General features: G+C 50.1%; 1 protein-coding gene across 20 annotated transcripts in view; it reads right to left on the bottom strand.

The window, feature by feature from the left end:
* The window catches only part of ST3GAL4 (ST3 beta-galactoside alpha-2,3-sialyltransferase 4), a 179,993-nt gene that overhangs the window by 76,064 nt on the left and 89,655 nt on the right, over window positions 1-14,274 (bottom strand). For 6 of the 20 annotated variants that reach the window (XM_050921697.1, XM_050921684.1, XM_050921699.1 and 3 more), the window contains exon 2: window positions 9,955-10,030. In XM_050921697.1, the coding sequence (XP_050777654.1) occupies window positions 9,955-10,030 (76 nt within the window). Of the gene's footprint in view, window positions 1-337; window positions 442-4,159; window positions 4,484-9,954; window positions 10,032-12,665; window positions 12,997-13,042; window positions 13,185-13,220; window positions 13,929-14,274 lie in introns of those variants that run through there. The other 14 variants (XM_050921690.1, XM_050921687.1, XM_050921688.1 and 11 more) reach the window with 12 other exon arrangements.

Below are 14,274 nucleotides of genomic sequence, written 5' to 3'. Positions count from 1 at the left end.
AACTCCTGCACAGGGTGCAGGCACTGCAGAATAATTGCATCTCCCCAAAGGTGTTCACTCCTGCTGCCAGTTGTAAGAGCACCTGGGCAGGTGGGAGGATCCAGTGTCCCATTTACCTTTCCTGACAAATTCATCCCAGGTACAGGCAGGCCAAGCTGCTCAAGTATACCCTTTACCATGTCTTTACCACGTCCCAAGCCAGACACCCAGTTACCAAGACTCCCCAAATCGCTGGTCACCTTCTAAAGTCAAAGTCTACAAGCACCACTGTCCACAAGCACAGCTCCTTTATAACAAAACCAAGGAGTTCTAATAATAAAAACCCATCTGAGCTTACCTCACATGAATCCTGAGCATTTCCCGAGTCTGCCATGCGTTCAAATGCTGAGCTCAATTTCCCAGGTCCTAAACTAGCTCTGCAGAGTGGCAAGGTGGCAGTTCCTGTTTGATTAATTAGTCTGTTGTTACGTTTCAGAGATTGGAATGTACCCACTTCTTTCTTTGCACAGTAATTGGACCTTGTTATTAAGACACAATTTGGATTTTGTTGCTATTCTCCCTCTGCTATATATCCTACCAAGGATGTATTTTTATATATTCCCACTGCACACACGTAGGATTGTTAAATTTAGTTATTTAGTCAGGACGGACACCCAGTGCTCCCCAAACAAACCACAATTCTTTGTTTCCCATTCACCTCGTTGGAGATAACATGTGGTGGGGTAGCCGTGCTGGTTCCTGGATATTAGCGAGACAAGGTGGGGGAGGGAAGTGTGTGGCTAGAAAGCGTCTCTCTCTCACCAACAGAAGTTGGTCCAATAGAAGCTGTTACCTCCCCCACTTTGGTGCTGCGAGTGTTACAGAAGAGGTGATGCTGTAGTGTGGGAACCAGCGTGGGACCCCAATTCCCTGCCCTGATCTTGGGCTAGATGTTCAAAGGCATTTAGGCGCCTCAGGTGATTTTCATCAGTGCCTATCTGCCTCTTTAGGGGCCTTCCAAGATCCAGCTCTTACATCCCTCTCTGCCTTGTTCTGTATCAAGTGGGGAGCTAATACTTTCCTGCTCATGGGGGCATGATGAGGAGGCACTCTCGTCTATTGGCCAGACCAACCCTGGTCTCTGGGGCAGGGTATTGAGGCTGTTTCTCATTCCAGCTCTGCCAGTGTTTACATACCTGCTATTGACTGTGAAGAGACTCTACTGAGTGGATTTGGAGGATCAGAGCCGTTATTAGGACTCCAGCCAGGGAACATTAAGCAATGAGTAGGAGACACGTGGAATGTGATTTTTAGGGCAGGGCCACCCAGAGGATCCAGGGGGCCTGGGGCAAAGCAATTTCAGGGGCCCCTTCCATAAAAAAAAAGTTTCAATACTATAGAATACTATATTCTTGTGGGGGCCCCTGCAGGGCACGGGGCAAATTGCCCCACTTGCCCCCCCCACCCCACCCCCACGCGGCCCTGGGAAAAATAAACATTCAAAAACCTTCCACATCTCGGCACAAACCCAGTTTTGAGAAAACTTCTTTTCAGGTCACCTTTACAAGGTATCACTGGTTCTCAACATCAGCTAGTGCTAAAAGGCACTAAAGCTCATTAAAAGGGCTGGACAAATATTTTCTGTAAAGACTTCTTTTGGATCGAAAACTAGGGGTTTTTAAAAAGTAGAAAAAATCATGGACATTGTCCGCTTTCCTTCAAAATTTGTTGTGGCTTTTTTTAATTGAAAAGCTGAAATTAGTCTGCCAAAACCTGAACATGGTTTGGGGTGTCAGAAGCGTGTCGCCAAATATTTGCTGCTTGCTGTGTTTGATTGTTTAAAGAAACAATACAAAAATTCTGCTTAAAAAAAAATCCAAAACTTTTGAACCACCTCAGCTTGTGACCAAACGCCTGAGCCCATCCAGTCAGAGATTTTTCCAGGTTTCTGATGCTCTGATGGCTTCTTTAACTCATATCTGTCTCCACAACTTTGGGTTCATTTAGATAAGAACATAAGAATGGCCATACTGGGTCAGACCAAAGGTCCATCCAACCCAGTATCGTGTCTACCTACAGTGGCCAATGTCAAGTGCCCCAGAGGGAGTGAACCTAACAGGTAATGATCAAGTGATCTCTCTTCTGCCATCTATCTCCACCCTCTGACAAACAGAGGCTAGGGACATCATTCCTTACCTATCCTGTCTGATAGCCATTAATGGACTTAACCTCCAGGAATTTATCTGTTTCCTAGAGACTGGCTCCATGAGGTCCCTCACAAACTGGAGACAGTTCCCGTGGGTTTGTCTTTAGTATAGCTTATGCACATACTCCACGAATTGAGCATTTGAGCTTGTTCCAGAATCTGGGATGAGCCTATGTTGTGAAAACTGAAAAGCTCAAAATAGCACATGCATGTGAATGGACACAGGGTGCTAAAATTAAATTAACTCAGAGGGTCTCAAACTGCGAGTCAGGACCCCTCAGGGGGTCACAAGGTTATTACTGAGGGCTGCGAGCTGTCAGCCTCCACCTTAAACCCTGCTTTGCCTCCAGCATTTATAATAGTGTTAAATATACAAAAATGTGTTTTTAATTTATAAGGGGGGTTGCACACAGAGGTTTGCTATGTGAAAGGGGTCACCAGTACAAAAGTTTGAGAACCACTGAATTATCCCCTCTGGAGCTTCGGGGAATACAGGGGAGTGGATGTCTCCCTTGATAGGGTTGGGAAGGAGGCAGGTGGTGTAGGATATTGCTCTTCTCATGTGATTCCCTTCCCCATGGCTCTCTTGGCTCTATCATTGTTAATCTAAAGTGGCTAATTTTAAATGAAACTACCCTCCCCTGACATGAATCTCCCTATGGCACTGAAATTAAATGTAGACTATAATTTGGCATTTGAGAAGTGAAAGGGATGGTAGCCCTAAGGGAAAAGATAACAACTTGGCTCTTTGTGTTAAATAGCTGTCTGCAAGCCTCAAACTGTTGAATGAGCTTTAGGGTAGGGAAGGCTGTGCCTCCCCAAACAGCTTGGCCCTGCCCCCTATTCGACCCCCACCCACTTCCTGCCCCCCGACTACTCCCCTCAGAATCCCCGACCCATCCTGCTCCTTCTCCCCTGACCGTCCCTCCCAAGAACCCCCAACCACCACCCTAGGACCCCACCCCCCACAAACTCCCCCTGCTCCCTGTCCCCTGACTGCCCCAACCCCTATCCACCCCCCTGCCAAGTCCTGACAGACCCCCAGAATGCCCACGATCCAACCCCCCGATTCCCTGACCACGCCCCCCCCAGAACCTCTGCCCCTTCCCCAACCCCTGACTGTCCCTGGGACTCCCTGCCCCTTATCCAACCACCCCAGTCCCAGCCCCCTTACTATGCCACTTACTCCGCCTCCCCCCTCTCCCGGAGCCTCAGCACGCCACGTCCAGGAGCAGCCCTGGACAGCTCTGCAGCGGCGTTGCTCCGGCGAGACCTGAGGTCCTTCCACTCGGCCACATCTCGCAGCCCCACAGGAGCAGCTCAGGCCCCACTGGAGCCACACCACTTTAGCTCTGTCCAGGACCACTCCTGGGCACGGTGGGCTGAGGCAGCGGGGGATGGGGCAAGGCGGAGGCAGTGGGGGAGCCTCCGACATTCTCGGGGGGCGGGCCCTGTGGGGCCCAGGGCCTGGAGCAAATTGCCCTACTTTCCCGCCCTGGGCAGCCGTGTTTCAGGGCATTGAGCGTCCTGCCAGTCCAGATGAAGTCAGTGGGAAATGCAAGCGCTCAGCACCTCACAAAGGGGCCTCAAGCTGGGCTCCCCAAATCAGAGGCCACTTTAAAAGTGTGGCTGATTAGTCCTAACCAGGCGTAAACTCTTTGGGGGTAGGGTCATGGGCTAACAGACCCTGGCACATGGGTCATACTCAAGGATTAGGTTAGAGAATGACTAATTTAGCCCTTGGATTGGAGGGGCTCTACAGAGCACATACAGAGACCTGGCCACCTGATGAAAAGCAGATCAAAGCGATCCCTACTATTAAGCCGCCCCTCCCGCACTACCTGGGGTTTTGTAACTGTGTGGATTTCCTAAAGCTCCAAGCCGGGGTCTGGCCTTCACCATCACCCTCCCATCTCCCTGCCACCCACAGCGATCCCTTGCAGCACTCCTAGACAGATGTGTGGTTTCTCCTACCTGCGGCTTTCACCACCTGCACCTCAAACACCATTAGTCCTGAGGGCTGTCCTCTTAATCGCCGCACGCCTCCAGCCAGGCAGGTGTTTACTCAGGGACTCCAGTTACCTCGTCTCTCCACCTGCCCCTAGAGACTCCCTCTGTGTTTATCACTGTTGCCTTGTTGCTCTGTTTACGGGTTGGCCTGTACGGCTTTGGAAGTCATCCACTGGGGATATTTCACAGCAGAGAGATACACAGTGCGATTTGAACAGGCCTGTGTTTGGATTGGCCGCAACAGCTTGTCTGTAACAGACGGGTGGACACGACCCTCCAGTTCCGGATCTGTGGACCGAGGATGCCAAACACTTATCCTCCCCCCAAAGAAGGAACAGCTGGTGTTTAACCCTCACAATGCTGGCATTTTCCAGATTGTAACGCAACAGAATACTCGGGATGGCAGCAAGAGAGATTGTTACTGAGCTGGGTTTAAGCCCCGACAGAAAAGCCTTTAGACTTAACACTGCATGCCTCAGGGATCAGAGACACACATGCCAGGTCTGTTTCACTCCGTGGGATGGCAGGAGATAGCTAGGTGGGAGCCTGACCTCCAAGCAAGTTGGGGGCCAGGGACTGAGCTGAACTTGCCTCAGTTCAGAGGGAGAGGGCTGGTGGCAAAAGAACCAGGAGGCCCAGCCAGCTCCAAGAAAGAATGCTCCCATCCTGAGTTCACAGCCCTTCTCTCTGATGCTACGTGAGGGTAAGAAGGATGATCGCTGGGTGGAACCCAGGAGATTTCTGTGGGGAGGGAATCAGCGACACCCTAAGGTTGGGCTTTCAAAGGTAATGTCTTCTGGAGAAGCATCAAGGAGACAACATTTATCCCAGAGTAATTTATATGGGCAAGCGGCAGTTTTAATAAATGCAAACTTACCCTTTAAAGAGAACAAGTCAATTAAAGAAAAAAAAAAGATATTTCTACAGTCCTGCCTCATGTCAGGTACATATAATTAAACTGATCTGGCAAGAACATACATCTCCTCCACTCCTCCCAACCTTGTACAGGTTTGAGTCAAGAGTACACGATGCCGCTTACAGGTGTCAGGAAGTCAAAACATGCTTCATTGTACTTCATTGCTAAGTTAATTCCCAGAAGATCACAGCTTTCCAAACCAGAGATAAATAATGGGACCCTTCATGGATCACATCCGTCCTCTCCAAGGCCAACACAACCAGACCTTACATTCATTCTCTTTTAAGGAGACAGTGGAATACCCAAGTCATCTCCACCTACCCTTTAGATTCTACTCTCTGCTCACAGTTCTCCGTGCATTACATCACATGTCAAAAGCAGGGGAGCTTTCCCAAAATAGCGAGGGAGAGCACTCTCTTACACCAACTCCACTTGGCTGGTGGTGCAGGCATCAGCTAACACAATTGCACAACCACAGACATGGTGCATTTCACCCCTTCTTGTGGTTTGGCCCCCATGCAAGCAGCAAAGAGATCCAGTACGAGGGTGATTAGATGTCCCAATATTTGGGGCTTCGTCTTATATAGGCATCTAATATCCCCCACCTCCGTCTCGATTTTTCACACTAGCTGTCTGGTCACCCTATCTAGTACAAAGTAGCAGCTGTATTAATCTGTATCTGCAAAAAATAACAGCAGTATTTGTGGCACCCAACCATTAGATACAATTAATTTAGGTTTGAACAAAGACTGAGAATGGTCGGGCCATTACACTAATCTAATCTATTTCCCCATATTAAGAATCCTCACACTTTCTATGGGTCATCTCGATTATCACTTCAAAGGTTTTTTTCTCCTGCTGATGATAGCTCATCTCAACTGACTGACCTCTTACAGTTGGTATGGCTACTTCCACCTTTTCATGTTCTCTGTATGTATAAATATCTTCCTGCTGTATGTTCCAGTCTGTGCATCCAATGAATTGGGCTGTAGCCCACGAAAACTTATGCTCAAATACATTTGTTAGTTTCTAAGGTGCCACAAGTGCTCCTGTTCTTTTTCCTATCCAGTACAGACTCAGTCTGTCTGGTTAAGCACAGCGGCCGTGTGTAAAAGTACGTCAGGTTTCTATTCAGCTGTCACCGGGAAAGAAAAATATTCACACCTCTAAAATCCACCCATTGGAACAGAAAAGGGTTTGTCAAGAGCAGGTTTCAGAGCCATAATCCAAAAACCTCACGAGCCTGTAAACTTGAATTCAGCCTAAATCCCTATTGGCCAAGCAGATCAAAGGCCCAACAATGCATTTGAGCTTCCCTCCCAGGTCTCTTTGGATAACCAAAGTTTTGCTTTATTTTTGTTTTGTGTTGCTTTAAAAGACTCACTTACACCTCCGGAAAAGGTCAGGGAAGAGCCCTGGTTTTCTTGTCTGGGAGTGCCGAGCGCACTGCCTCCTCCTGCACTGTGTACTCAGAGCTTTTTGTCCTCATTAATACAAAGACAACATTAATAAAGCTCTATTTGCAGGAAAAATAAAGTCCCTGGTTAAGGGCTCACCTAGTACGGTAGCCTCGTCGTCACCTGAAATCAATCCTCTCCTCTGGCACCTTAACTGTTCCACTACAAACGGGAACTGGCCTGACGTTTGCCATTGAGTCTCCCGCTTACCTCCACTCAAGAGACATGCGAATTAAGGGTCTCTTTGCTCTCCTCTAGAGTGGCAGAGACTGGCTAGCAGCAGGATGGATCAGTGTTCTGGTCTCCTGGCCCCTGTGAACACCCTGATCTATGCAGGAAAGCTCTAGCTACACTGCGTTGTCTTACACCGAGAAGGTGACAAGCGCAAACCGCCATGGAAGTTGCTAGGGTAGGTCCATTTTGCAGTGCTCTGGGGGGGTCTACATTAGAGGCTCCCTCCCACCCTGTAAAGCTGTAGCTCCCTAGCCCCTGTAGCTATATCAGCATAGTTCCAGAGGAGGAAGTTTCCCTAGAGCAGGCTGCAGCCGGATCTGGCCTAGGCGCAGTTTGAGTTACCGGAGACGTACTTTTACGTTCCCGACACTTCCAAGCTGTTTGCAGCACTGAAGGGAGCTACAGCCATTCCAGAGAGACTTCCATCTGGGCAGCTTTAAAGCGATTTATGTTCATTTATTTGTTAATACCCCTGCGAAGCAGGAAAGGTGGGTTTTACAGGTGGGTAACTTCTGCTGTGCAGCGGATTCAGTGAATCGCTCAGGATCACACAGCAGGAAAAGACCAGAGCCCGGGAGCACCGAGTTGCCATTCACTGCTCTAACCATTAGGTAACACTACTGCTGCTGGCGGCATCCAGAGTTGGGGAGCAGAAGGGATTTCCGAGGGATGTAATGCTCCCTGTCTTTGGTTCCACTGATGGGCAGAGCAGCATGAGTGACAGCTTGGGATTGTTCCTTTCGGCACCACAATGTGGATTCCCCTGGGCCTACCGTGTGCCGGGCTGACATTACGACAGTACACACTCTATTCTAGAAGAGGCCAGTGATTTGAGGGAGCAGAAGGGAGAACTGCAGCCTTGTCCCAGTTACAGCATCTCACTTTTGACACTAGACTTGGCACTGCTATTACAAAAAAACGGGTATGCATCTATTGAACAGAGCCTAACCATGGGGTCCTGGTCCATGGGTGGATCCCCTAGACATTTGCTGACCTACAGCACAGAGATAGGGCCCTGACACCTCACATGGGTCAAAGCACCGATAAGGATGAGGCATGATAAGGAGGCCTCACAGGGACAGGTCTCTGCCCGGTCTAAAAGCCAACAGGGCCAGCTTAAGAATTAGTCCTCCAGTCCCAGAAGACCCAGTTCAACAAAGCTCTGAAGCATATGCTTAAATCTCATTGACTTCAAAGGGACATAGGTACATGCATAAACTCAGATGTGAGCTGACGCAGTTTGCTAAATAGGGAAGGACTTTGCTGACTTAGAGCCAGGACAGGTGGACTGTGATTGGCACCGCTCAGACCACCGGCTGGTGTTAGCCCAAGCAGCAGCAAAGCCGGAAAGGAAATGCAAAAACCGTTGTGTGTTGTGTTGGGAGGACACCATGGGACAAACCCAAGGGGGCAGCCTGTGCAAACTGGGCAACTGGAAAGAGCACAGACCAACGGGGGTGGGCCAGAGAAAGAGATCAAGGGGACAGTTTATTGTTGAACTGATTCTATTTCCAATACGAATCGGCACAGACTGCACACTGAGATGTAGAACTCAGGCCAGCTAGCCAGTACCATGTATAGCAGGTCATTTCCACCCCACCCTGATGTCATTGCACCTTCTGTCTCACTCTAATTACTGCACACAGTGGAACTCCCCGGTAGCGATCTTGGCAAACTCCCCGATAGCAAAATGACATGAACATCACATCTGTGCCATTCTGTAGCAAAACTGCACTTCCCCTCTAGGCATGTTTCGCTCAGCCGGAGAGGGATTCTACCTCACTCACAGATGCTCAATGCTGCAGTCTGCCCACCCTCTGCTCTCGCTGAGCAGAGGGGAGAAATTGCCACTACCCTAGAAAACAAATCTTGCTACAGTCACCCACGCCCATGCATCCCTGCCAGTGCCCTCTGCCCCTTGTTGCTTCTCTCAAGGTGATTGTACCTGGAGGCTTTTTAACAGACAATCCTTTTTATTAGGTAAAACCCTGCTTTCAGGGAAGCATTTGCATATGATTTCTGTTACTGAATAACAGAAATAAGGAAGCCTTTTCAGTGATATTCGGTAACGCACTGGCCAGCGGTATCAGATAACATTTTGCTTAGCAGACACACACACATGCATTAATTACTCCTTAATGACTGCACTAGATTCAGGTTTCAGTGGTAGCCATGTTAGTCTGTATCAGGAAAAAAAAAACAAGGAGTCCTTGTGACACCTTAGAGACTAACAAGATCAGGGCTGCCCAGAGGAAAGACCCCCCGAAAAAACTCTGGGGGGGCCCCTGCAGGGCCCGGAGCAAATTGTCCCACTTTCCCCCCTCCCCCCGGTGGCCCTGAACAAGATTCGTGGTTTAAGTTTCCCAGCAAGTCTCTAATCTGACCTGAAATTGCACAGAACACTCACGTATGCATCCTCAAGGGGCCAAGTGACAGCTCTGTGACCCTGTTACTCAGAAACAGACCATGCAGCCTGCACAGAGTCTGACTACACCCCACACAGAGCGAAACATGTAAAATCACTTTCACGTGGAACATGCCGGGGGGAGGGGGGGGGGTCTCTGCATCCCTGCGGTCACATGTGAACATAGCTATACCTGCACCAGCAGGTCAATGCATGGGCATTGAATCAAATCCAGGTTAGATTAGCCTGGAGTTTGGAGGGAAGGTTGAGAGCAGGGCTGGCTTTCACGCCCCACAGACCCAGAGCGCATGACTGGTTTTTTGCTGGGAATGGGCGCCTTCCAAATGCTAATGGTAAATAGAAGGCTGGCATTTCCATGGGGTCACAGGTTCTGAAGAACCGTTATCAGAAAAGAAGAGGATCAAAAGTTACTGGAAGAAAAGCATGCGGTTGGGACGCTCTCTTTATAGAACATATGGGTCTTTGTTCCAGGTAACACAATTACTGGCTATTCCCCAGCGCAGGGGTTCTCAACCCAAGGGGGTCCATGAACAGGGGTCATGACCTCCTGGCCCTTCCCACAGTGTTAAGAGGGAACAGAGTCCCTTATAGAACCAGTGTCCTAGCACTCAGCGCACACAGTGGCCAATAGTGACAGCTGAATCGCTCTGCCCTCCTTTCCTTTGGAGAAAAGTAAAAGAATACAAGGAACAGTTGGGGGGCGGGGTGGAAAAAGCATTCTACTTACATCTGTCCCCTCATTCCAAAGCCGAGATGGCAGCACTTCCGCAGGGTGGAGCTTTACAATCCCACTCTTCCTTCCCCTATATCAAAGGAAGACAAGAGACAGAAGGAGTACTTAGTGCAGTGGCATATGGGGAATTGTTACTCCTAGGGGAATTCTGTGCCACTGCACAGAATTCATGTCCCCTGTAGATTTCTTTGCTTCCCTGCAGAAAAATGACTTTCTGATAGGGAAGCTGCAAGAGCAGTCATGCACCATTCTCTCCAATAGAGCAGATACATCGTTTCATGCACCCAGAGCAGCCAGCGGAGAAGTACCCCAGCCAGCGACTCCTACCCTGAGCTGGGATCAGCTGCTAGTTCCTGCTGAGCTGGAGGCAGGAGAGGACAGGATTTCCTCTTCCCCTGAAAGGAGTGGCTGGAGCTGTGTTAGACCTCCCCAGAAACTTCCCCTAGCTGCAGTAAGCACAGCATCCACCCCTGCTTCCTGCCCTCATCGCTCCTCACCTGTGGGAGGAGGGATCACTGTACCAGGAGTTGCTCTCCCATCCATCTAATCCCCGTGCATCCAGAACACCCATACCCAGACACCCCAGCCAAGCCTCATCCCGTACCTCAACCCCTGCATGCGGAGCCCCCTGCACCCAGACCCCCTGCCTCCAGAGCCCCACCTCTTCACCTAAACTACCCCCCACTGATCTCCCCACCCTGATGAGTCCCACCTCCCTGAGCCCCCACACCCAGACCCCCTTACCACTGACCTCTAACTAGCTGCACCCAGACCCCAAACCAGCCCCACTCCTCAGCACCCAGACCTCCCAGCTGAGACCCCCACACCCAGTCCCCTCCACTGAGCCCCAACCACCTTCACCTAGAAGCTCCTGCAGGGTCTCATTGCCCCTGCACCTGGAACCCTACCCCCAACGAGCCTCTGTGCATCCAGATCTTCTCATACCTTGATCCCCCACTGAGTTGCCTGCATCCAGATTGTCCCACACAGAACCATGTCACCCCACACCTGGATCCCCCCACACTGAACCCCTCCACACTTGGATCCTGCTTGGTTGAGTCTGCCTGCTCCACACCTGGTGCACCAGGCACAGAGGAGCAGGGCCCCAGGGTGTTTCTGGAGCAGGCCCAGGTCTTGTGCTGTGTCAGCGTCGGGTGCAGCCTCACCGCTGAGTCCGGGTCCCAGGGGTGGGTGGTAGGGGGGCTGCAGGGTGATCTCCCACTTTCATGCAGCCAGTGGCCTATGCTCCCCACTGCCATGCTGGAGCCTGTGCATTTATTTATTGACAAATAAAACTTGCAGAATTTTAAAATATTGTGCACAGAATTTTTAAATGTTTTGGTGCAGAATGCCCTCAGGAGTAAATTGTGCATCACTTAATTGCTTCTTGAACTCCGTCTACACTACCCACTGGATAAGCGGGTAGCAATCGATCTATCGGGGATCGATTTATCGTGTGTAGTGTAGACGCGATAAACCAATCCCCGATCACTCTCCCGTCGACTGCTGAACTTCAGCTTGGCGACAAGTGGAAGAAAAGGCAGCAGGGGAGCCACAGCCATCCATCCCGTGCCGCGAGGACGCAAAGTAAGTAATTGTAAGTCGATCTAAGATACATCAACTTCTGCTACGCTATTCTTGTAGCTGAAGTTGCGTATCTTAAATCTATTTCCTCCTCCTCCCGCCCCCCCCTTAGTGTAGAGCAGGTCTTGTATTCAGAGCCACTAGAACCCACTGCGCTGGGTCTGGGGAGTGAATTCAACCTCTGAACAGATCATTTCTCCTCCATCTCTTCCATTGCTCCTGCTACCATGATCTAGTATTGTGCAACTAGGGACCATTCCATCAGAGCCCACACGCAGGGCTTGTAATTTCACCTTGGACAATGCTACCAATCCCAGCTCTTGAGCAGAAACAGAAGCTGCTACCTGAGATTAGCAGGGGGCATCTGGTGCCTGAAACTCAAAGCCATTTGTACTGCTGGTGAAATGCAGCATCTCCACCCATAAGCATCAAGCTGCAAGACTCACTGACTGATTTTGAAAATGTCCAGCTCAGGATGACTTAGCCTAGTCTTCTCAAGAGGAGGTTTACATATATTAATCTGTCACAGCAATAACTACATGCCCTGCTGTACCTCCTGGCTGCTTAGATCCAACAAACAGGGCGAGTGCTCTGCCGTATCTAGTTTATCAAAGGGGCACAGCACACTTAACAGCCCCAAGGAAAAACAAATTGAGCTGAATTGCCTGGATTCTTCTGATAAGTTTCAGGTCTTAGCATCTAGCTGACACAGACCTCTGCTGCTTTGGGAAGTTTAAGGAAGGATATACAAGAACCAGATCCTAGGCATAAAACTTTACGCACATGCACCTCTCCTTTCCCTGCACTCACAGGCTGCTCTTGTGGAGAGCAGCAGGCCCAGTCCCGGTGCAGCGTCTGCTGCGTCTCTGGTAATGTATTAGCATCTCAGTGCATGGAGCGTCAGTGATGCTGTGGGGATCCTGATGCTAAGATCCTCCCCCTCCCCCCAGGGCAATCAGTTAATAGCTATGGCACTAGAGAGGATGGGGACCTGTCTGGACTGCTGGCCTCAGCTGATTGACCAGGAACCTTGTGATTCCATAAAAGCAGCAAAGAGTTCTGTGGCACCTTATAGACTAACAGACGTATTGGAGCATGAGCTTTCGTGGGTGAACACTCACTTTGTCGGATGCATGTGTTCCATAGGCATCCATTGTGAGTCCTGGCAAAGGTACAGCAGGATCTATTTGGACTGGAACTTAGCCTGCTAAGGGAAACCACGGAAGCCCCATCACTCTGGAGATTACAAACCAGTGATGGAGAAAGCATCTTTCAGTAAGCCAAAGTTTCCCTTAACTACCATCCACAGCCATCTTGTCTCACCTTCCTCATCTCTGATGGGGTTGCTATAACTACCTCATGAGTCATTCCAGCTTTAGCTGACCTCCAGGAAGGGTTCCTAACTCCTATTGCTCTGCGTCCTCCCCCTGGAGTCTGACGGGACATGCAACATCGCTTCCAACGTTCAGATTTTCATAAGACTTGCAACCCCACTTACATGCTATTGCATGCTGTTCTTGTCAGCAACTGAAGGCAGTAACCCCTAGTAGTTAGAGCAAGACTCCTGCACCCAGCTGGCTACTGAATCACTTTGGACCAGCCTTTTAACCTCTCTCTGTCTCTGGCTCCCCATCTGTAAAACAGATCCAACAAACAACATCATCATCATCACGTACCTACTTCAGAGGGTGTTGCATGACTCAATGAGTCTGAGGCATGCAAAGCTCATCAGATGCTAATCTAGAGGTCACGTTCATCACAGAGCTGTTACTGCAAAAGCCAGTTTAGAAACGCAGGTAAGAGCCAAAGAAGGACCAGCAGATGTCTCCTCTGCAGGAAGGGCTGAGCAGCCCAGGTGCACCATGAAACGAGGTCAGCTTCTCACAGCAGTATCTAGGCTTTCCAGAAGAGAAGCGGTGGGATGCAGTCAGTTTGTTGCCCACACATCATCCTCATTCTCCTTGGGAGTGGAGCTCTGGATGACTCTAAACCTACGTCTCCGCTGAGAGTTGTTCTTTCCCTGGCTCACTCCTTCCCACCAAACCTTATCTCCTTGCTCCGAATGGGGTGTCGCTGCAGTGTCTCCCCTCCTCGTATTTTAAATAGATCATCTATGTTTACTACACCGCCTTGCTTGGAGAGTGCCAGAAACATAGTTAGCCTTCAAGGTCATTAGACAAGTATGTGAATCCTGAGCCACCTGACACATCCTCCCAATCCAACAACCTGTTTGTGAGCCAGCCATTTATCCACCCTACTAGGCAACGCTCCTCAGATCACTCAGCAAGCTTCCCCTGCTCTACAATCCAGTACCTTTGCGACAGTCACAATTAGAATTAGATCTGTTGCATTGCCATCAGCTGCCCATTCCGTTAGTAGGTCAAGGAAAGCATGATCTTGTTAACCAGGCCCCCTGCCCACGCTAGCCATTACCACACAGCTTAGCAGTTGCTCTCCCACAGTAGATTTTCACCTGGGAGAGAAGCTTATTTAGTGCTGCTGGAATGTTTCAGAGTGACATCACTGGAGTTCAATTGTCCTGTGGATGGACAGAGGAGGAGGGGGCACTTACCGTGCAGGGTGGGCTGTACCCCCTGTACCCACACTCCCTGCCTGCAGCCAGCCCTGCTGCAACCCCTGCCTGCACCAGCCCCGCACCCTCTGCCCTTCCCACAGCCAGCCCCTGTCTCCAGCCAGCCCCACACCCCCTGCCCTGCCTGAGGTGTACAA

The sequence above is a fragment of the Gopherus flavomarginatus genome, chromosome 13, assembly GCF_025201925.1.
Source record: "Gopherus flavomarginatus isolate rGopFla2 chromosome 13, rGopFla2.mat.asm, whole genome shotgun sequence".
Classification (NCBI taxonomy): Eukaryota; Metazoa; Chordata; order Testudines; family Testudinidae; genus Gopherus; species Gopherus flavomarginatus.
This window is presented reverse-complemented; position numbering and strand designations above follow the sequence as displayed.